The sequence below is a fragment of the Thunnus maccoyii genome, chromosome 14 (genome assembly GCF_910596095.1).
Source record: "Thunnus maccoyii chromosome 14, fThuMac1.1, whole genome shotgun sequence".
NCBI lineage: Eukaryota > Metazoa > Chordata > Actinopteri > Scombriformes > Scombridae > Thunnus > Thunnus maccoyii.
The window spans coordinates 11,540,037-11,565,186 of NC_056546.1; the positions used below are offsets into that span (position 1 = coordinate 11,540,037).

Sequence of the window (25,150 nt, forward strand, 5' to 3'; positions counted from 1 at the left end):
TGTGCTACTTGATGAATTATAATATAATATATAAAATGATTAATAATAATCCTGTAAATTCAGTGGTCAAGTTCAAGTTCTGTTATTGTTTTATTAAAGTTCATAATAATTTCATAAATGTTACTGTAACAGCTGAGAGAAATAGCCTAACAAGATTCATATTCTATAAAGGCCCACTGTGCTTCGTAATTTATTTCCATGAATATGTTTCAAAAACATCCCCCCCTTCATAAATCACACCCTGGATGTACACAATGCAGGATTTAAAGTATTTTAAAAATCTGCTTTGCAAATGTTTTGTGAGGAATGAAATACATTCAACAGTGTTTGTTAGACCTCATGGATACACTCAATGCATTTTAGTAAGTAACACTGAATCTAAACATAAGTTTTGTTTTTTACAAGAAAACTCAAAGTGGCACCTTTTAATGGTTTGATCCTCAGTTGGAGTACAGCATCGTTTCTGTTTTTCATTTGAAGCCTGTGTAATTCCATATATACAGTGGACAATGTGGATCACAGGGACCCTATGTACTATGATATTTATAGAGAGTTGTCTGTTTTCCTGTGCCATAAAATGTTTTTATGTGGGCCCAGGTATCAAATATCATTTAATTTAGCTGAATGGTTTCACCAGTAACCAAGATCTTCACTATACAAGACTGAATTAACCACTTTATCTGTAAAACCATAAATACTGCTCAGAAATCTTGTTGTCAACTATGAAATCATAGTCTCTCTTTTAATCCTGCAGCAGGTCACTAAGTCTAGCATCTGCCTAGTGAATCATAGCATTCATTGGTAATGTTGGCATATCCATTTGAATTTCAGAGCGGTTTTGAAGGCACTTGGCCCCACTCTTAAATTTTAAGTACGAGACGTGACATTTCAAGCGTGGAGGTAAATATTGCTCTTGTACTAGTATGGTCCTCCTGCTGTTTGATGAGATCAATCTGGAAATGAGAGGGGCATTAAAATCAAATCATGACTCTTCCAAGGTTAGAAGATCGATTGGCAGCTTTTGGTGCTGTGCTCTGCACCGGCTATTATTGATGAGCATGGTGTTGTTGAGTAAAAATGCAGCAGGGTTTCGTCAGTTATATGTTGGAACATCGGTCTTCATTGCTTTGTGTGAAAGGAATTCATTTAGACACTAATGGTAGCAATTTGCAGGAGAGGGCATGCATTGAGACGTTAAGCATGACAGATGTCAAATGTGTGCAGTGTCATGACATGTGAAAGAACTTCATAGTGAAATGGATGGTTTACTGAGATTCCAAGGTGGGTTATTTTCATCTGTGCTGAGAGGTTTTAGGTCACTTCTAAGTAACTGGGTTACAGAATGCTCTGGTATCTGAATGGCTATAGCACATAACACATAACTGCAGCATCCCTCATTTGATTCCAGTGAGGGACCTTTGTTGAATGTCTTTTCCTATGTTTTCTGTCTTCCAGTTTACTGTCGACTATCCAAAAAAGGGGAAAATGCCCCACTGTAACCAGGTTACAGTCTGCTTTCTTACTGTTCTGTATCTGATCTTCTAAACATCATGTACATGTAGAGTAGAAGAGGATAGGGGATTACACAAATCAAATTTTCCCAACTAGATTTCTTCTGGAAAAAGACAATTTTTGTGTTTTGTTTTGCTTAACAAAGACTTTAGATCTGGAAAATATTGTTGTGACAGCAGAGCAGTGGGATAAAAGTAGACATTATTACAGCTTGAGATGTGCCCTTTTAATAATTCCATTCAATGTCTGACTAAAACTGAAACTTTCATGAAGCAGCAGCTACATATCTAAATAAGGTTTCCACTGTTCATTTGACTATTTGCAAAATAGTTGAGCGATGTTAGTCCAAATGCTCTGAGACACACACACACACACACACACACACACACACACACACACAGCGTCGTGTTTCCATCACTTAAGAGGACATTACATTGACTTACATTAATTTCCTGGAGACTTATCCTTACCCTAACCCTAACATAACCCTAAACTTACCTTAACTTTTAACCAAGTCTTAACCCTAAAATGAATGATTAAGGGGACTTGCTTGTTGTCCCCATAAGGGAGGCAAGTCTCCACAACATGACTGTGTAAACGGAATTTCATGCACTATTGTAAGACTTCAAAGAATTGCACACAAAGTTCTTAAAAATCTCCTCTTCTCTCTCTGTCTCTCCCCTCTTTTTCTCTTTATTTATCATTGCAGGCTGTGGAAACCAACCTGGCATCCAAGGACAGTCACTGGGTCTATGCCAATGAGGTGAGACCAAACATAACATACTTACACACCTGAGCGAATTCAGACCTTAGTCTCACTTTGCCTCTGTCAACACAGAGTCTCATATGCTGCCAAGGCACGCACAAACACACAAAAACCTATAACACTGTCATTTTGTTCACTTTCATATTCACTTAGATTAGCAGCACATCATCCATTTTTATTTTATCTTGGCTGCCTGAGGGACTGGGCCTTTATTTGGTATTGTATAATTGCTTCCCTTCAACTGTTGATGTTAGTGTGTCTTTTCTCCCTTTGTACCAGTACTGTGTTTGACATTGACCTAAATGGTCTTCTAAAGTGGCTGTAACAGCACAAAATTCAGGTGCACTCTGTGAATACAGAACAGTGGACTCTGTCTTCAGCTTTAGTGCATTTCCATTGATTCAAAGGGGGGAGTCATAGGATTGGCCCAATACTAAAAGCAGTGGATGAAAGACATTAGATGAAAGGTTGCTCCCAGTTGACCAACCTCAGATATTAGAATTGCTGTTCATAATAGGAGCTCTCACTCTAATACACACACAAACACACACACACACACACATCAATGTCCATGTATTTTCATTTTGATATATTAGCTCCTCACTTACAGGAGCATGTCTCCTTAACCTGTGCTCAACATCCAAAACATGACACATATTGATCCATAATCCATGTAGCATGATTAATGTGTGTATGTTACTCAGATAGCCATGTTGTTTAGGCGACATTAATAGAAGAAGCTTATTAAGAAGCTGTAGTTCTGGGTAGCAAACTGAATTTGCTACTGTATGACAGATTAACTCTTTATACAGAAGTTGAAAACACATTATGGTCATAATACATACTACTTAATACTAAAATATTGTGGCTGAGATGTATGATTTAGTTAGGAATTCATGGTGCAATATCTTAGTATATTTTGGCAGCTTAAATATTGATTTACAAAAGTTAATGAGGCCCATTGTGTTGGAAACCTTCTGGTATCTGGCAGCCTGAATGACCTCATCTTAGATTATAATGAGCTTTATAAAATAATAACCTTGTATGTTTTAAATCATTTTCACCATGCATTTCAGTATACACATGGCTAAAGTATTGATTTACAACAGCTAATTAGGCCTTGAGTTTTTTTTAAACTTTTCCTGTGTCAGGCAGCTTTACATATTTTGTTTAAATGTTTCAGAAAATCAATCGATGAATCAAACTTTATTTGTATAGCGCCTTTCCTGCAAAATAGCAATACAAGGTGCTTAACAATACAATGCAAATACAACAATACAGTGAAAATAAATGGTAATATAAGGAAATGATAATATAGGAAATAAGAGACATGGTAGAACAGAGAGACTAGCGTAGCACAGTAGGAGAGGGTAGATGCTGTGCTAAATACCGCCTCCCCATAGTTCTTTGTTCTCACCCAGGGAACAACTAAAAGGCCAGTGCCAGAGGACCTGAGTGATCTACAGGGGGCATACATTAAAAGCATGTCTGACAAGTATTCAGGCATTAGTCAGTTGAGTGATTTGAACACCGATAAAAGGATCATAAAATCTATTCTACTGTAAAACCGACAGGCAACCAATGAAGGGACTTTAGGACAGGTGAGATTTGTGCTCTCCATCTGGTCTTGGTCAGTACACGTGTTGCTGCTTTCTAAATGATATGTAGCTTATTTATAGCTTTCTTAGGTAGACCAGAAAGGAGCAGGCTTGATTACTGCAATCAAGCCTGCTAGTGATAAAAGCATGCATATAATAAAACTCTCAGTATCTGCCAAACCTGCCCAGTTGCACTTTAGCAATATTCCTTAGGTGATAAAAAGCAGCTTTAGTGAGATTACTTATGTGACATTCAAAATTCAAATCAGGGTCTAGAAGCACACCAAGATTGGCGTTGTGTGCAAGGGATTTTCAGTTAGTGCACAGTATCTCTCTCTGGACCTTTTCTCCAATAATTGAAACCTAGTTGATATGATCAATGCATTGAACCAGTTTATCAATAGGGCTGATGTAACTGGATGATTAAGAGATGTACAGTTGTTTATCATTGGCCTAGCTATGAAAATTAATCTTGTGTTCTCTGATGATATTTCCCAGTGGCGGCATATAGAGACTGAACAACACAGGTCCCAGAATGGAGCCTTGAGGGACCACATGTTATGCTAGTGTTAGCCAAGGAGTGGTCACCAAGGGAGACAAAATAGTCTCTGCCAGACAGTAGTGCTTAAGTCTAAAAGTACTAATATTGAGAGTTTCTTGTCATCAATGCTCATTCTGAGGTCATTTATAACTTTAACTAGCGCACTCTCAGTGGTGTGGTGAGGATAAAAGCCAGATTCAAACTTCTCAAATATACAGCTGAAATTTAGGTAAACATTTAGCTGTTTAAATACTAATTTCTCAAGAATTTTACATGAAAAAGAAAGGTTTGAAATTGGCCTGACATATTGTTTTTATCACTAAAGGATCCAGGTTACTTTTCTTTAGGAGAGATTTCACAATAGCAGTGACTTATAATCTCTAGCACTTCATCCTCTAGACAATTAAACACAGTCTTTAAAAAGGTGGTGGGGATAGGGTCAAGTGAGCAGGTGGAGGGTTTTAGTTGCATTACTTCGTTCCTGAGCATTTCTTTGTCACCAGGAGAAAAATCATTCATAGCAGTCTTAGGCAGACGGAAAGTATCCAAAGACATGGGCTCATTCACATTCTGTATAACATGGTTTAGATCCACCCTGATTTTTGTAATCTTGTCTCTGAAAAATCCTGCAAACTCTTCACATTTTGATGTTGAGCTGATGAAAGGGGGTCATTTGGGGCTGGATTTATGAGGCTGTCAATAGTTGAGAAAAGCATTCTGGGATTATTATGATTTTTAGAAATCAGCTTTGAGAAACGAGCTTGTCTTGCATTTCTAATTGCTTTGTTGAAGATAGTGAGGTGTTCTTTAAAAATGTCATAATGGACCTGCAGCTTAGTTTTTCTCCATTGATGCTCAGCTTTTCTACAGTTTTTCTTTCAGTTAATAAGACCCCCAGTTCTCCATGGTGGTTTCTGTTTAGATTTAATCTTCTTAAATTTGGCTGTTGCTATAGTGTCAACTGTAGTCTTCAGCTTATTATTAAAATTGTTGACTAAATCATCACAAGAGGAAGAAAGGCTCTGTGGGGGTATGTTATTAATATGATTTATGAAATTTTCAGCAACTTCAGAGGCAAGATAACATTTCCTAACACCCTGCTCACTAACAAAGCCTGATAATGATAACAATGCTGGGAAAAAAAATACAGTAGTGGTCTGAGATTGCCAAGTCAATTACAGAGGATACATCAATCCTCAGACCATGAGTGATAATTAGATCCAACGCTGTGACCACAGTTGTGAGCCCACCCATTAACATGTTGAATAAAATCCATAGAGCTCAACACATTTAGGAACTTGGCGGCTCTAGAGTTGGTCACATTATCCACATGTAGATTTAAATCACCTATAACCATCATGTTGTCATAATTGGTCCTGACAATAGACAACATTTCAGTGAAGTCATCTAAAAAGATAGGACACTGTTCCGGGGGGTCTATATATTGTTATAACAAGCATAGGGAGTTGGGATTTTAACAGTATAGCATGATGATCAAAGGAGCAAAAATCACCATAGGGATATTTCTACAGTTGAGGATGTCAGCAAATATAAAGGCAGTCCCAACGCCTTTTTTACCATGTCTTGTAGAGTGCTGAAAGCTATAGCATAGAGAGGGCGTCTCAATAAAAACAATAAAATATACTTTGCAGCCTTAAACAATATGGTAAGATAGGGACTGTAATGTTTAATTTGAAGCAGTATTCACATAAAAATTCATGCATACCTTTCAGTCAATTACCACAGACCTCCACCAAGACATTAGCTTTAATTGCATCAGACTCTGGGAAAGTGTGTATGAGCAAATGGCGTGTTAATTTCTTTGGCATTCCCTCAGTGGTTGAGATGATGTGGCTTACTGTGTAGTTATCTCTTCCTGGTATAAATTTAAAGGGGAAGAAAGTGCCGGTTTTTATCTGTGAACTATGAAATGTATCTTTCATGATCTTTTCTCACCATCTCTCTATTTCTCCACCTTTCTCTCAATATATATTTTTATTTTCCTCTTCCCTTTCTCACTTTTTCCTTATTTCTAGAGATTTTTCTTTGTTTTATCCTTGTTTTTCTATCTCCCTGTAATTTTTGTGTATCCTTTTCTCCTTCCTCTTCTTTCTCTATTTCCCTTTTATTTTATCACCCAAGATAAACTACCCATGAAGCTGACAATCACCTTGAAATGAGAATAACACGGACATGTTGCAAAGACTAACATGAAAATCCAATTACTACTCATGCCGACCTGTTTTTCTCAGACATTGACCTCCAGAGCTCCTCTCATGTAAAGAAAAAATAACTTGGAAATGAAAAAAATAACTTGAAATCAGAAAAAGATAACTGGAAAACCCTGAGTACTTTGTCCACCCTGTTTTTGCCTTAAATTCTTATATTTTTACTAACTACAAAAGTCACCATGTAAATTGAATCTTGTCTGTATCTAAATGCAAATCATTTATCTACAATTCTTTCTTATTTATAAAAGTGAAGGAGATATAAAGGAAAGTGCAAATCTAATTTGTTTCCATTAGACTGTGATTTGATTTCTCATAAGCCCCTAACATGGCTGATGGCACAAAGAGAGTGCAGGAGGTTTTTTTAATTTGAACACGCCAGAGGACTGACAGTTATGATCGGAATGAGATTCTCGGATTTGTACTATGTTTCTCTTAAATTATCTTTTAAAAATTATTTTACAAATGGCAACAACTATGAATCACTCTCCTTTCGCAGAAGCTGCTGGTGAATTCTGTACTCCCTTCTTACTAAATCTATACTGTGTCCTGCACTCAAGAAAATCCTGTTTGTCTGACCAGCTGCAGTTCGACTGTATCACAAAATCCTGCAGGGAAATAATAGCTTTCCATGTTACCTCCTGCCCCCCCATATGCACCAGCAGTCCCTGCGGACAGTTGCTCCTATTCAGCTGCCTGGTCATGACTGAGTTGTGACATTCATTTTCACCAGGTGATCTTGAAGCTCACTGTACTGTAGCCTGCCCACCGCATCAGCTCCCCAGGCTCCCACCAGCCTTTACAACCCACACAGTCAAAGAGAGGTCGCACATTTCATTCAACTCTGACAACAAGAGGATATGCTAATCTGCCACCAGCGGCAGCGTGTGGCACAATGAATGTAGTTGTCAGGCTTGAAATGTGATAAAAGCACAGAGTGAGATGGATGGAGATGGAAGACAATGATGATGAGTGAGTATGATCAGGAGCTGAAAAACATCAAGGAGTAACAGACTTACATATAAACAAAAAGGAATAAAACAGATGGTATGCCCTGATAAGTCAGGCTTTTTATTCAGAGGTGACATATTCATTACACACATTACAGTATAAAGTGACAGTATTACATACATTAACATGACAATTTAAAAAAAAAGTAATAGGTTCAAGGCTGTTGATCACACGTGGATGTCTTATTTAAAGCAGTACTCCATAAATGTAGTATTGCACTTCCTTTGGGACCTTTAGTCCCCAGGAAAACACCCCATTTCTCCCATAATGGAACTCAGTACTGTCCTTCATTACATCTTCCCTGAATGTTATATGCCCACGTCTTTCAAACTTGACATTCCCAGTTTGCTATAAGAGTTTCTGTTTATAAATTTATAAATCCAAACCCGAGCAAGTGATGTCACTAAGTCATTTTTCTCAGACTTGACAAGCCCCCCTCAGAGCCACCAAAGACATTACATAACTGTCATGTAAAATTGTTTTGAGTGAAACAATGAACTTTCCTCTCAATATAAACTTTTCTTCAGTTGCAAAACATTTTTAGTTTGAGACTGACACTAATTCATTTCAAAACTAAAGGAGTGGGTTTGAATGGCATCTAGTTCATGAGCCCTCAGGGTATGTAACTCATTCAACACACAAATAACCACATAATCTTAAAATTTTAAAAAAGGAAGCCTTTGAAATTGGGGGGTAAGAGGTGCAGCTGGATTTGATATGAGAGCATGGGGATGACAGGCAGGCATGCATCCCCTAAACCACCCACTAAACCAGGGGGCTGCAGCTGCTAGCACACAGACGGTTGTCTGCATCTGACACTGTCTAGTGGACTCAGATGGATTGCACATCCTGGGAAGATTTGTTGTTGTTTTTTTCCCTTCAGACGCGGGACGGTGACACCTCTGAATGTTTGATGGATTAGGTGGCTGTGCCTGCTGTGACAGACAGAGTCGAGGAGGACAGTCATGATATGACTGATGTCTTAGGGTAACTGCCCATCAAGCAACTGAGATGGAACCCTATTCTACTGACGTAGTCTCGACCACACCAGAATTCAGGACAGGAGGGTGGATTACTAAAGAGGCCTTTTACGAGATAAAAAAATATTACATTTTTTCATTGTCTCGCTTAAAGCTTATTCCTTTTTCAAAGTACTGTATAATATTGCATTTAAACACTGAATTTTGCTATTATGATCCTTTGTACCATTAGCCACAGTGAGCATCCATGCAGAAATCCAATTCAGATGTCAAAGAATGATGCACTAACCCACAAATGGTGACCACAGGAGTCATCCGGCCTCATGGTCATAAATCTAAGGGACCCAGACAGGTGACTCCCTTCACTAACCACCTTATCTAAATGTTATAGCAGTTATAGTCATTTTATGTCACTGGGGTTATAAAGTGGGCAATTCAAATTACACACAGCATGTAAAAGTGAAAGTTAGTGTATTAATTAATTGATTAATTAGCAAGTCACAATGCTGTTCCCCTTGGGTGCAAGTCCATGTTTTGCACCACACTGGTCATTTTCTGCCTCAAAACAAACCTACTTGAAAGAGGTGGGTGAAGTGGCAAAGCTACGGTTATGTTGATGCAGATCAGGCTTTGCAGTGAAACTTGGCATGAAATCACACCACATTTCTGCCTGCTCAGACCACATTTTTTTACAAAGGGTCCTTCCCCCTCAGACAGTCATGTACTGTGAGTGGTCAGACTATTGATTTTCTTATTGTTTTGGCAGTTTTGTGTGCATGAATATTTACCAAATATAACTAACTGAATGCATAACGTTTTTAATTAATTAGTAAATTATTGGTAGCATTAACAGTTGCACAAAATTAGCACAAAATAACCTCATGTCATTACAAATGACAAGGAACACAATTTCCTGATACTGCATTTCTCCTACTAATGTGAGATGCATTCATCTCTCTCCAGCCTCTTCACATCGTGTTGTGTTGCATCATGATTGCCCATGCTCAACCTAAACTCCACACCCATGCATGCATGTATGCCATAGTTGACAGTTATAGACCCACTATTGAATATTTTATAAGTAATAACTACATTGGAGGTAGACATAGTGCCACCATATCAGCTGCAGTGAGTTTACTTAACTAATAAGTTTTTACTGACAGTTCTCGAAGCATTATTACTAAAGTTCAATAAAACCCAAGCTTGATTGTCATTAGCATGATATGCAAATTTCAGGATTAAACAATCATCAAGAGCTACTGCTAATGCAGGTCTGTTCTATTACAAACTAACCTGAAGCACCAAAAAGCCTGTTACCCACATTATTTTTCATCTATAGCAGCCTTTTTCATAATACGTGTAATCATAGTCTGCTTTAACACTTTCTCACAGTTGTTTTACTGCAGTATGTACCTTTCAGTGCAAGAAAAAAGGAAATATAATTGCATTAATAATGCTTTTAAAGAAAATGACTTTATACACACTGTAAGTGGATCTGTTTAGTTGGGTGCATGGAATAGTTTATGATAGTGAGTTTTTGTGGGCACCCTTTAAAAGATCTTTATGTTGTGGATGTAAAGAAACTTCTCAAATATATACAGTGAAAGTTATTTTAAAGGCCCCCATGCATATATTAAATACTAAATGCAAATCGGTGATGGCTATACTTTATACTTAATATATACTTCATTTTGATATACAAGTGTTCCTAAGTGTATATTATATTTTTTCATATGAATGATGTGTCGTATCTGTCCTCACTCCGTGAAAAACAAGAAAATATATCATCACATATCTGCTCTCTTTGTCATATGCAGTGTTATGTGATTCTAGGTGCAGTACTTAATGATCAATTTTCACCACAACAGCACTGTTTGAGTAGAAAATGTGATTTATTTAATTGTGAAACCCTTCAATTTTGCATAATTTACAGTTATTATTTGTTGTTTTATGTGTAGGAAGAAAGCTTTAATTGAATATCAGTGTTGATATGCTGAAAGTTATACCTCAGATAATATAGGTCAGAGTCTCACAAATGAAAAAAGGCTGGTACCTTGTGTTATTTGTTGCTTGTTATGTTTGTTTTTTTTCCATTGCAAAAGAACAATAGGACACCAAGTCCCAGTCTCATCACCAGGTAACTGGAAGATAAAGTTATCTTGGGGTTATTTTCTGCCTCACTAATTTTCTTTTTCTCAACAATACACTGAAAGGACATTAAAAAAAAAACATGTATGTGTTTTACAGGCAAGAGCAACTTTTATTATTGTCATACACATGGAGCTTTGTTCTACCTCCCTGACTCCCATTACCTCTCAATTTAGTTGCCTGCAGCTTCAAAAAAAAAAAAAAAAAGAAAGAAAGAAAAAAAAAGCACCTTAACTTCTAATTAAATCGCTGTCATGATTACCGGTAAATTTTTTATTTATTTCTAGTCAAAGATTAATAACATTGACTGAGCAGCACAAAGAGGATAATTTAGCCTATCTGTCAGCTGAACTTGATTTGATTAATGTATTTTGGTCGTCAGCTGACATTGAAACATGGTCATGCTGTAGCCACTTTTTTCAGACTTTGAGTGTGTTACCTCCATGGAGCTTAATACCTGAAAAGATTTTGTGATAATTTTAGATTTTAAAAGCAGTTTATGCTGTTATATTGGATGCTTGTGTCCAGATAGTTCAGAAATGGTTTGATATTGTCATTTTGACTTGCTGGTATGATCTGATTAGTAATGCTTCTCTAGTATCTCTGGGTTCAACTATGCATGGGATGACCACAGTAGTCCCACCAGGAGGCCTTGGTGTGTCCGTCTTTATACTTTTTTATGCACTAATGGATTATTTTTATCTCTCTAATGTACAAGTGGAATATATCATAGTGGTGTCCAAATTGTGACTTAATGGTCTGTACTTGCTCCTCAAACAGAGGTTAAAAGGCGTGCGTTTCGGCAGCCATGTCCCATTGGTCAGTGTCAGTGCCGGGTCAGGTTATGACACAAATGTTACCTGTGATGGTGACAGAACACTTGGACTAGATGGCACTGGAAGTTATTACCTTCGACGTGAGGGTTCAACTCTGTGAACCATGCAGCATAATTCATCTGATTAATGTGTCACGGCAACTCATGAATATTCATACTTTCCACCTGACTGACTGTCAAGAGTCAGAGAAAGAGTCAGAGGATAAAACTAGATGAGCTAGAACCATCTCATGCTGTACACAGATGAAAGATCTGGGAATACCATCACTGCAAGAACCTGTTTTATCAATTTGGTTTGCTCACAATAAAGTGGTTTTGCATTTAGTGAAATATGCATATGGCATAGACATGTAATGAGAAAAAGAAGAGGGAATCTAAAAGGTATTTAAATACAGATTTTGTTTTAAAAGAGCATTTTGACAAATAATGTGAAATAAAGCAAGTAAACGTAATGGCAAGATAGTAAGAGATTGAAAACCTCATCAGGATGAAAGAGGAAAGGCACTATGTAGAGAAAGAGAGCCAGGAGAAATTAACACTGAGGGAGGACAGGGACCAGGAGTAATAACCAAGAGGTCGATGCAAAGCAGAGAGCTCAAAACGTCTGATTAGGAAAACAGTTATGGAGCATGGATTCAGGCATGTTTGATGAATGATTATATCAACCCACAGCTGCTTAAGTGTTGACCAGACAGTAACCTCACAGCTTTATTGTCAGATCGTATGTAAACCCAACGTACCCCAAGAGACTCACTGTCTGCTTCAGCATTGACCATTGTCCTGATCTGGAGACAAGCAGGCAGCTCAATGTCTCATGAATATTGATCTGACCCTTGACAGGGTAGATCTCCACTGACCCTCCACACATACAATACACAGAAAAGGGCCAAGGGTCATCTGTGTTATTATTGTGAGGGATGTACTTGAAATGTTTATTGATTTGTTAGTCCACTGTGAATAGCAAAATAAGTGAGTTTTCCAGATGATAAATTCTTGACAAAATATGATAAAATCTAAAAATATGACACACAAAGTAGTTTTTTTCTGTATGTGAGTCTTTGTCTTTTGGCCTCAAACCACAACTCCTTGACCAGATGAAAACAGGGACTCAGTAAGTTATTAAACTAGTGTTAGGATAGAAATAGTCTGTGATCAGTGATAATATACAATGAGATTATGTCCTAAAAACAGAAATTGAAAAAAAAAAATCTCAGTTGAAGTTTTAAACTCTAGCTTCTATCAGTGGAAACTATCCTCACTTTACCTCATTTTGTCTCATATCTAATTGCTCTGTCGCCCCTAAAGTGTCATCTGATATTTTAATTCCTTAAGAGACGGACACAGCCATTTAATCCCCTCAGAGGTTTTGTTTCTCATTTTCAACTCAGAAACAGCTCTTCAAAAACTGCTAATTCATAGTTTGTGTCATGATTCCTCACTGTACAATAATCCCAATCAGATAAGAAATGACACTACACTTAAGAGGGAAAGATCTCTTAACCAAAAGTCCTCCTATGTCGTCTTTGTCTTCAGGAGGTGAGTGATGCAGACATCATGGAGCTGGTTCATAGCTCTCTGGGGCGGATGACCATCATTCGTCAGATCTTCCCATTGTGGAGGGACACCAACGTTCGCTGTATGAGGAACAATCATCGCATCTCCTCCCTGCTCTGTGACCCACAGGAGGGCTATCTGCAGTCCCTGGAGGTAAAACCACTTGAGTCTTATTGTATTTAATATACTGGATATAAATATGCATCAAAATACACATGGTCATGGGCAATCATGAAACATATGTGCCAGATATTTTTCATTTTTCAAACTGCAGTAATGTCCGAAAAAGCAGCTGAAATGTCAGAATTTGTTAGAAACAACCTCTTAAGAGGACGTTAGCTAGTTAGTCATTTATCGTGTCATGCACGTACAACATTTGGACTGGGTGGCACTGGGAGTTATAAGTCTTATAAGACCTATTAGATACCAAAAATACCGTTGCAGTGATGAAACATTTGTCAGACACAAACATAACTTCTTACATTACGTATATGTAACATTACATGTCGAACAAAGCCTGTGTCCTATCCTAAGCTCCACACATAAAATCTGCCACAAAAAAGGTTCCCTTCCTAAAAAAAAAACGTAGTTTTTCTTAATCATCTAACCAGAAGAACTCATCAGAAAGGGTGTTTTACTAAAATGTGTAGCCCCTCAATAGTTATGTAATGAGCAATAAAACATCAAAGAGTTAATGATTATTAGAATACATGCTGAGTACAGACTAAGCACATAATGTAGATACATTTAGTTTTAACTGTGGCAGAAATTCAAGTTATTTTACAGTTTGAAGTGATACTCCACCTAAAACCTTTCTTTTGAGTGTCACCCATTGTAGGCTTGAAAGTTGGCAGTTTCCTCACTGACAGAAAGCAGCGGGTGTAGTCAGTTTGAATTCAGTCGGTTTCAATGGATTCTAATGATGCCAATTTTTCAAATAAAGAAAAAAGTATCAAAGCATCGCTAGAACATTCTCAAAGTGTAATCCACCTCTTCACTGTTCATGTGTATCCTCAGCATTTCCCAAACAGTCATAAATCCGCCAAAATAAGCTACTTCTAGCAGAGATTCTGAGCTTTGTGGAGGTGAATACACAACATGGAGGCAGCATGATGGACGACATTGTATTGAGTATTCCACTCATGGCAAGGTTGTGTTTTTGTTTTTTCTTGTTTTTTTTGTTGTTGTTTTTTTTTATCCCTTTTGCTGCAAGTATTTATAGGACAACGTGTTTATGCTTTAGGAACAACCACCATGTTTCATCCACTTTCTATAGCAGCCAACAGGAGGGACACTTGTTATCAACCAGAGTGACAAATCCATAAAACAAGCGTGTTGTGGTCTTTTTTCTTACATGTGCTGTAAGGGGTTATGGGCATGATACCTGCTTGATCACACACATTTTTCACAGTTTCAGAAGTGACATTACAGCATATGCATGCAGTCATGATGTAAGACAGTGTAGTGCAGCAAACGCATGTGCGAAGTGCCACATGAATACAAATATTAACTGATAATGTATGCAACTGAATATAGATTAAACTCCCTAGATAAGGTAATTATGAGGGACATGCATGTTCATGAATATAAATGACTTGGACTCAATGTGACTGGAGAATAAGTGGCAGGGCAGATAAAAATATAGTTTTAAAGTAAATAAAAGCTTGTTTTTCATTAATGTGTCAATTTACTTAGAACTGTGAATATATCAAAACTGCAGGAAGCCTAGAAATATCATATTATTTGTTATTTGTTGTGTAACAAAGGCTTCCATAGTGGAAAGTGCTGTATGCTCTAAAACAGATTATTCTATCTCTGATTTGTTTTAAGGATTTGTCAACCAGGAAACCAAACAAAGGTAAATTCGGGATGATATTGTGGGTCAATAAAGAAGATCTGCCCTTCAGTACAGTCACAGCTTTGTTATCTCTCTAACACAATGTCATTCCCTCCTTTGGGTCTTCAGAGTAACCTCGCTCACCCTGCCACTTATTACTTTCCACAGAGAGTTAAGAGCGCCATCTTGCACCTCTTAGACTTTTCTTTTGCTCAATCCATCTGGAGTGCAATGACTGTGTTCCCTGTAGGTCTATTGAAATGTTCACATTCCTTTTCATCCATGCTCTGGACAGATGGCAAAAACATGTGGTGTGTGCACTCACAGTTCTCTATAATTCACATGAAACAGGGTTAAATATCGGGTAATGGCAGTTTAAGTATTCATTAGAATAGTTAAACAATGAAGAGGTTGGAGTGCTTTCCTGTAATAATCCTTTCCACAACTCGTCAACTGTGGTATGACCTCATGAATCCAGAGCTACTAAGTTGCCTTTCACCTGGACTTTACCCTCAGCTTCTGACTGAGTGACCTTGAGCCAAGTGAACTTTACTTGTGTTACCACTGAGAGTCTCAACCTGTCGTGAACTGAATGCCTGGAGTGGCAGCTAGTATTGCTTCCATGGATCTTCTGCTGTGGAAGGATTTGACTTGACTTCACCCAGAGGACCTATGAAATCCACTCTCACACAGCGACAAGAGGCAGCAGACATGATTCCTGACAGGTTGCACTGTAGTTGAAGGGAGACAGTTGAGCTGATGGCAGCTCTGAAATTCAATAAAGAGGGAAGATGATTGAACCAGAAATAATTTGTGTTTTGCATCACACTACTGTACTCTATCATTACCTTTGTGTTTTGCAAGTGTCAATGCCAGGTTGCTGCTTACTTTACTGTCATTCTTCAGTGTTGTCGTTATAATACATAAAGAAACTGGTTCTTTGTGTCCCCACCAAAAGGCAGCCATAACATTGTCATGCAAAAGAAAAAAACATCTCACCAGTTGTCCCTGTGCTGTCCATTCTCTCTCCAAACAAGGACACAAGCTTTTATTCCCTACTGCGAATTGTTTTTCCACCATCCAACCTTCCAGAACAAGACTAATAGACAACTGCTTTCATGTCACTGCTTCTTTCACTAGGGTGCACCATGTGGGATATTTGTTAGAGCCCTAAACGCAAATATTTGTTTTCTTTGTGGAATTTAGATTTGCACACAGTTGTGTGTTGCACAGTACTGAGAATAATAACAAAATACAAGAACGCATTTATTGAAAATTGCTCGCCTTTTTCCCATACAGGTGTCCAACCTCTACCTGTATGACAGTGTGTTGATGCTGGCCAACGCCTTCTACAGGAAACTGGAGGACAGGAAGTGGCACAGCATGGCAAGCCTCAACTGCATGAGGAAGTCCACTAAGCCATGGAATGGAGGATGGTCCATGTTGGATACCATCCAAAAGGTAAAATCTATTTGTTGCCATTCCTTATATTTGCTGTTTTGTAAGAAAAGATAATTTCACCAATTATCTTTGACAGTAAATAATGTAACTAGTCATGTACAAACCATATACTGTATCTAGAGTTGTTTAGGTGTCAATTTAGACTAGAGAAGAAAAGTATAAAGTATAAATATGTTGTATATACTTATAACTCTCCTTATAAAAGTCCATTGAACTACTGTGATCCCTGCTGGAGACTCACATCAGATTTAAAATCAGTTGTTGTTTTTTTTTTTAAATACCCTCAAGGAAGCTAATTATTAAATGTGATCTCCAGGTTTGGCCTCAGGATGGATTTGTGGCAGATTCTGGGCTTTGATTGCTTCATGCTTGTCAAATCCTCTCGGTTCTCTCATTGAAATAAGGCCACGTATACTGGAAGGTGGCTTGATTTCATCCATTTCGATAAGATAATGAAACTTTTCATTGTTGCAAAGTCAACACTGGTTTAATCTTAAGTGTGACATAAGATGACTGAGCGAGGCATGAACAGACAACAAAGCAGTGGTGCTCCTATCAGATTGTTGTGTTGGTATAATTCAAACCAAATTGTAAACTACCTTAAATTGATTTGATTCCTTTTACACTACATACTTATTTCAAAAAGGCATAAGAATTTTCTATAACAGGTGATTTTACCTCAACTACAGAACACCATTAGTCTGAACTGAATTAAATTCTCCTTGATAACCTCATAACTACAAGCCTGGTCAAATGACTAAAGACACTAAAGGCTTTTGAGTTATATTTTAAAGGCAGGTGAGCAACAATTAAAACTTCCCCTTGATGATTATATTCTGTAAAATGCCACCAAACCTAATTAAACTTTTTTCCCAAACTAACTCTTCTCAAAGAAAACAGGTATGCTTTACGCATAATCATTACAGAAAAGTTAATTAAATCAATGCAAACATTTAATTTCAATTACCTGTGGTATAACCTATTAATGCCTGAAGGCTGGGTTTTTTTGCCTACACCTCCAGAATAGAAACACCAACAGGAATACAATAAAACATCACCATCACTTCTACTGCTTTGTTATGACATCTCACACAGTAACTATTTTCTGCTTGCTGTTGCCACAGGGACGGATCAGTGGCCTGACAGGACTGATGGACTTCCGCGCTGAAGGCTCTAATTCTCATGTGCAATTTGAGATTCTTGGAACCAGCTACAGTGAGACGTTTGGGAAGGATGTGAAACGGGTCAGTCCAGAATATTCTGTATATATTTTATCTACTTGTCTTTTAAGGACACCTCATGGGACACTTACTAACACATCCTGATGTTTGAGATTAATTGTCATAGTGTGGCAAGTAGATTAAAATAAGAAAGAAAATAGTGAATTCTGTTTTATCCATGTCTAGCTCAGAGATTCAGTAATAGTGGATTATTTTTTTCTTCTTTCAGTGTGTCAGAAATAACTGTGTAGCTGTGCTATTTGTTGGCATTACTGTATCCCGCGGCAGGGCGCTCCACCTTTCTCATTTCACAAAGTTAAGCAACTGTGCCATGTCTTAGTTATAAATCTATTAGACTACAGTACAGAGCTTCTTTATAGAAGTCCATTTAAGAAGTTTTTTTTTTTTTTTTTTTTTTTTGGATAGATGCAAATTTGCACAGACTTACATAACTGTCCATTCTGTAGGTGTTGAGTGAACAGCGGGTATTGTGAAACCACACATTGTCTCGTTGTGACTACTTACTGTGTGAGGGGAGAAATACAACTTGAATTAAACCATTTCTCATTTTCTCAGGGCCCCCCTGTGAATCTCTTTAAGTTTAGGTACTCTGTTAAAACTGCTGTCCTGCAGGTTTTTGTTCCTCTCTAATAGTTCATTCTCTACATTGGTGTCACGTAGATACAGTACATACCAGATGTGGCTCATTTACTACCAGGGAAGAGCAAAGATCTGCAAGACACCTGTCCTCAAGGATCAGAACCAAGTACCACTTTTGCTAGAATTCCTGGGGGTTAATGGACCATTGTCCTGAAGCGCCTGAAAGGAACAAATACTGTACAGAGGGCTTCCAACTGTCTATTGTTTACCCATTTGCTATTTGAATTGGGGTTTCATAGACCATTGGTTCTCAATCTGCTATTTTTCTTCTGTTTGTTTGTTTGTTTGTTTGTTTGTTTTTTCTGGGATGTCGAATGAATGCAATTAACTTGCTGGTAGGATAGAGAACCAGCTGTACTCTGATCCCTGAGAACCACAGTCATAGGGCTTAACATTTGTCAGTGAGGTTTAAGTATGAGGATGCCCTCTACTGGAGCTCCTGAAATAACCAGATCAGTCTGCTATAATCTTCCATTTCAGCACATCAACCATCTTGGCTGTCATGAACTGAAAGTGAGTTAAAACATAAAATGTTACTGTGCTGTTAACAGTTGCTGCAAAAACAAGAAAAAAACATACTAGTTGTACTCTGACTATTGTCAGAGTATGTTTGATCTGTTGTTGTTAGATGAGCACAGACCTTTGCATGTTTTGCTAACAAGAAGGGTATGTGACTGACTGTGAAGTCGGTGAAACTTTTTTGAGTCTCTTTTGTTTTGAGTGTTTTAGAGCACAAGTGAGAGATTGAGAGTGTTATTTGTGCACTCTTCTCTTAGATGTAATTTGTTTGTCGCTTTGGATGTCCTGATTCAGTCAGGGGCTTCTTGCAGAATGAAGAGGAATTGAGTTTCTTGGCAATCTATGTAGAGCAGGACTGACCAGAAGCGGTAATGAAGATTTAATCACCACTCAGCCTAACTGAAATCATGAAGCCAATTCATCATAACGTGGCCATTAGCATTAGCTAGGAAGAGACGCACGACACGCAGTGCCATGTGTTGACACACACACAAAAAGAGGAATATTCAGACACATTAATGTGCACCAGCCGAGTCACACATTTATACACAGCATGACACACACTAACATGTATTGTACACATTGTTTTGGATCTCAGATACTAAGAGCATGCAGCCAGGAAAACAGAGAACAGAGGCCAGAGAGCACACTAGCATGTGGTCCCTTGTATCTCAAAATCATTAGAGGCAGAAGGGGACAGCAAGGCCAGATAACGGGATGCCAAATGCATTCAGTGTTGTTGTTCATTACCTGGCATGTCTATCTGTGTGTCTGCCCACTACTTGGCAGAACCATTTACTGAGAGAAAACAGATACAAATTCATGTATCTTTCCTCTCTGTTCCTCTAATAATAGGTTGCCCATATATACATTCAGCATTTTCCTTGCCCTGTGTTGTATAAAACTGGTGCCTGCCATCAAGAAAAGCCATACCATTACATGGTTTCCTCAGCAATGGAATGTCATGTTCCTGTGTGTTTTTTCGAGTGGAGTGTAACAGTGATTGCATGTTGTACTCTACCCCCAACCCACAACCCCCTATAAGAGCCATCCTCATTTTGTCCCTTTTCTCTTCTCTCTTTTATCTTTTTTCTCTCATCTCATGTCCAATCCTCCCCATCCTCTCCTCTTCTCTCCACTCACTTCTTCCATAACCCTTCCTCCCCATTTTTCAGCCTTGGTTTCCTCCCTCTCCATCATCGTTTATCTGCATTCAGTCCATTTTCTCCCCAGCCTGATGGCTCTTAGATGAGGCGTCTCTCTGGTTAGAAACTGTAATGAAGACTGAAATACTATTTCCTGGATGGCTACTGTGAGTTTTCTCCACCATCCAGTGCTGCTGCAGAGTGATCGATGCCGTTGTTGTTGTTTTGGTTTCCCAGTTTGCTCTTATTGATGTGTCAGCTCGTCTCTAAGCAGATATTGCTAATGACTTCCAGCTTACACCAAGCTCTTCATAGAGAAAAGTCAATTCATTTGAATGTAATTGTTCCTCCTAGCCAAGCGTCTTGCATGCATCATGCAGGACTTATCTCTCAAATGTGTCCACAGTAACAATGCCAGCATTGTTACTGTGGTCTTATTTACTATCACATTTTTAGTAACATTTGTTCTGTTTTATAGAAAAAAATTATCATGACAATGCATGTCTATTCAATGGTGTGCACAGTTGCCAAATTCTCCTCATTCAATTTTATGCTCGTCAAAATACTTTTTTCATTAAAGTATAATATGTAAAATACCATTCACATGCTATATGAGGGCATTTCTAACCTAACCTGCACTGAAAATAATATATTACATGGATGCCTGAGACATTAGCCTTAGACTCTGCTTCAGTAGCTTTGCATGATTCACTTATTTATCTTATACTGGCCCTTTATGTAGCCCCTCAGTTCAGCCTCTGTCTCTAACAGGCAGTCTTAGCTATTGTCTCTTTAAGGCCCCCCTCCAGAGGAGCCCGCACTGTTCTGATTGGCCAGCTTCCAGAGGCCTGCAGAGGGGCAGCCATATCAAAGTCGTGTTAAGTTACTCAACATTTCCTGCTTTTGCTGCTTCATATTAAAAGCTTTTAAATGACCAAATAATGGGAGACTTTTATTGTGAAGAATTTATAGGAAATGCAACGTGGTCCTCACCGAATTAGCAGAGCTTCATTAGCGGCGTTTTTCTCCAATAAAAACATGCTCTGCATGACTACACCCAAAACAAAGAAAAAATGCCATAATAATTTATTGGAGCGGAGCAGTGAACTCCACCACTAACAAATGAGAGCAGCTGATTAACACACACTTGTGCACCACTTGTGGGTGCACTGTTCCTGGAGCAGATGATGATATTAAGAAATCTGTCACAAACTGACATCAGCTCTTTTCAAAAGAAGAAAAAAAACGTTGGAAACCTAATATTCAAAGCCTGTCTGAAACCTAAGCTTTTTGCTCATGGGGATTACATTTACATATGTTTACCTCATTATTTGAAACTGTGGCCTTGTTTTATATGAACACCGACACTGTAACATTATATATATGACAGAAAATGAGGAAAAGCATAATAGGTCCCCTTTAATTCAAAGTGAATCTAGGATTTTTGTTGCTCAATACATGCAACTATCCCGATCTCCCCAGTAGCCAAAATGGCTTTGCCATCAGTGGCCTAAATCTGGCACGCATTGTTGCCAGCTTCTTACCAACACACCGAAATTAGCACAAATCGATTCAATATTGGGTTCCAACACTGGCCCCAAGCTAGCCGGAGTGCTGCTAACTGGAGCGGATTCTCAGCCTAAATCAAATCAAGTCCACAATCCCAAAACCTAACCAAATCTGGCAGCCATGACCAAGAGCCGGCTCACTATTTGTCCTCCATTGCCAGAAAAGACTGCTGATATTTGGTTGCATTCAGTTCAACTTTTGTCACTATTATTTGGTGACAGGACAGAATTTTCCTACTGTCCATTGTCACCCTCCAACTTGTGATAGTTGATGTATTCTGCAGTGGAAGTGGGGTTCACGTTACCGTAGCTCCATGTGCTCCACTGCATGCAGCATCTGTAAAGCTACAGTCATTCATCCGATGTATTTGTGCTTTGCTCAACCCAATTTCTCACTGGCTCATAAAGTAGAAATGCCATTAAACAGTCCCTGAAGGGCGCTTCTCTCTTGTCAACAATAGGTCAGCAAGGGGGGGTTGTTGATGCAGTGATTAATTTCAAGGCGCTGAGGTTTCTAGCTTTTAGAAACTCACTTTCTGGCTCCTTTGTTTTGAAATCTCCGATACCTGCTTGGATTTTCACCTGCAGGAGGATAAAGAATGGTGCTGTGAGCCAGCAACTTGCATTTCACAAGCCAAAACAGCAAACAACAAAGCAATATCATCATTACTGTATTTTACACTTGTAAATGTAGTGTTGGTACATTTCCACTCTTTTATGCAGGATCTGTGCTCACATTAGATAATTACCCATCTCTAAAGTGATAATTAGATTTGTTATATTTAATTCCATCACAAGTCACTGTGAACTGTGCCAGACACCTGTTGATGCTCGATCAACATCATTAAAATTAACAAATTACCTAAAGCTTCTTTGTCCATATCCAACATATTAGCATAAAACACAGTATTAGTCTGATCAAGTTATTTTTCAGAAGATTAATTACAGCAACATTATAATTTTGTGACTTGGAACTGTACACACTACGTCATTGTGTGTGAACTACCTTTTCTCACAAGAGTCTGCATTAACAGTGGAGCATTAAACTGCCGGTACCCACTTGTGGTCGTTTCTACTGCCACACTGGCAAAAGTAAATCCCCTTGAGAGGGCCAAATAATTGGCTGAAAAGTGGATGGTATTACTCCACATCTCATAATGTATCCTCTCACATGTGCTCCCATCCATCATAAAAAAAAAAAAAAAACAGTAGAGAACAAATGTTGCCAACCTTATAGCCATTCAGTTAAATTACTTGCACAGCATCACCTCCATTACCTGCCCTTTGTTGCTCTCACTTCATGAGGTGAAGTAAAAAAAATCATTTTGAATTCATAAGTGGATATGATGAGTTGAAAACAGAATCAGTAATTCACTTTTTTGTGGTAACTTTGGATCCTTCTCGCTATCATATGTTCACTTTTGGGCTGTGAAACTTTATTTATGAAGCATACGCTGTACGCAGTGAGCCAACAGATTTCTTTCTCTATCTCTTGCATGCATTCATTTATAAGCAACATAACAATGTGCGTTGAAACAGAGTGCAAAATAGAAGATAACTCTGCCTGCTTGTACTCTGCACTGATCTAACCACTGATAAATATTCTGTGCCAAGTCTATTCTCCAGGAGAACACACTTTATCTAGGAGCTATATATGGTAGTTGTAAATAAATGCGAGAATGAAGAAAATCAGAGGAAAATGTGATCATTTACAGCTTTCATGGTACAGATTTCTTATTGCCCTGAGTGATTTTCTTTTGACAGAAGAATGAACTCACTTCATGTATTTTTCTTCTCTTCATGTTTCTTGCCCTTCTTGTCTCAGTTTTTTCAGGTTTTTATTCTTTTACACTTGTTGTCTAGCATGGCAGTATAAAGTGAATCCTGCCTCATGTTGCTGTAAGAGGTTATAGTGACAGACTGGCGCCATGCCTGCCCAGCTCATCTCTAGTGTATCAGGACAGATAAGATGCCTCTTGTCTTGACTAATTTAAATGGCCAGCTTATTTTTCACTGTGTGTCTGGTGATAAGAGATAACACCATCGGCTCCATTCCGGCTTTTTCCTCTGGGATAGAAGATGCAAAGTGAAAGATGTAAAATAAACATGCACACAGACGCCAACTGATATTATCGCATGGATGTACTGTACACATGTACGTGCATATTTCTTAAAGACATGTATAGAGTGTATTTAATAAGAATCTCACATTTAGGGACACATGCAGAGACACCTTACAAGATATAAGCAGTAAATGAGGCAGGCAGTTAAAATTTTACATTTAAGTTCAACACACACAAGCACGCACAGCCTTGTCAATTCAGTTGGTGAGGCAGACAAAGAATAGTGGGTCGATAAGAAGCTCTGTAGCATGATGGGCTTGTCAATATGTAAGCACCTAGCGGACTAAACTAGCAGGGGAAAAAGAGAAGCAGAATAGCTGCAACTAGCTCAGACGATGGCTCCACATCTATAATGACGCAGTTTAAATGGTTCTATGAAAGGGAACTTTCCATAAGACTTATATATATAATAATATGTATTATACGTGGGACATATAATTACAGTATGTCCTATAACACTAGGACATACTGTAATTGAGATTGTTTTGACGCTATGAATCCAAGGCTTTTTGACTTTCATCCCTTTATCTTTTTCAAATGGTCACTGGCATTTACTCATCCCCATTACAATTGATTATTTTATTTTAAAGGTATAATGAATCATAACCATTAGCTAAATGGCTGTCCTGTTATTGCTGTGACTTTTTTTAAACGGCAGAATGCAAAATTTCATTAGCTCGATTTTTTTCCGTTTTTTTTCCGTGCTGCAGGATAGTTCACAAAGCATATTCAGTATGCTAAGAGGCAGAAGGAAACAACAGAATGTTTTGATCTCACTTAGGTAAACTCATGGTGACTGATTGCTATGCATATTTATAGGAGGACTATCTAAAACTTAAATCCTCAGTTTGCTGACACTTCAAAGAAAGGTGCAGGAAAAAGGCTAGAAAAGCTTTTTTTAAAAGAAATTTGGCGTCAAGCAACAAAAATCAGTTTTTCTTTCATGTATCATTATGCATATTTTTATATATCCCCTTCAGTAAAAAAAAAGGCTTCCTGTTTCACTGTCACGTCCTTGAAAATCTCAAATCGCGTGTTTTACTTATTTGTCAAAGGAAGACACCTGTGTAATTTGTTTAACATTTGAGAGAAGAGTAATTATTCATCCACAAATTACATTTTCAAAGCTGGTTGTCGACAATCACAATGTGTCCAGTCAAGTGTTACTCATTCATATGCAGGCAGTGTGGCTTTCCTGTATGTATTGTTTGTGACCTTCCCAGTGGCGTCTCAGTGTGCAAAGCTCTGAAGTAGAAGTGTTCCTCTTTAGTGTTCTTCAGTTTACAGAGCAGAGATTGTTCACAGTTCTTCACCGAGGATGAAGCTGCTCATGGAGAAAATAGCCCCCTGTGAAGCAAGCGACGCAGAGTGACATTTTGCCTCTACACACACACTTGGACACACCCACACACACACAGCCTGGACAGTCTCATACATCCACATA

The 25,150-nt window shown here is 38.2% G+C and overlaps 1 protein-coding gene across 1 annotated transcript in view; it reads left to right on the top strand.

Annotated features, from left to right (window-relative positions):
• Nucleotides 1–25,150, top strand: part of grid1a (glutamate receptor, ionotropic, delta 1a) — a 261,978-nt gene that overhangs the window by 211,550 nt on the left and 25,278 nt on the right. The window contains exons 6-9 of the mRNA XM_042433678.1: nt 2,222–2,275; nt 13,153–13,326; nt 16,310–16,471; nt 17,596–17,715. Coding sequence (XP_042289612.1) covers nt 2,222–2,275; nt 13,153–13,326; nt 16,310–16,471; nt 17,596–17,715 — 510 coding nt within the window. The remainder of the gene's footprint in view (nt 1–2,221; nt 2,276–13,152; nt 13,327–16,309; nt 16,472–17,595; nt 17,716–25,150) is intronic.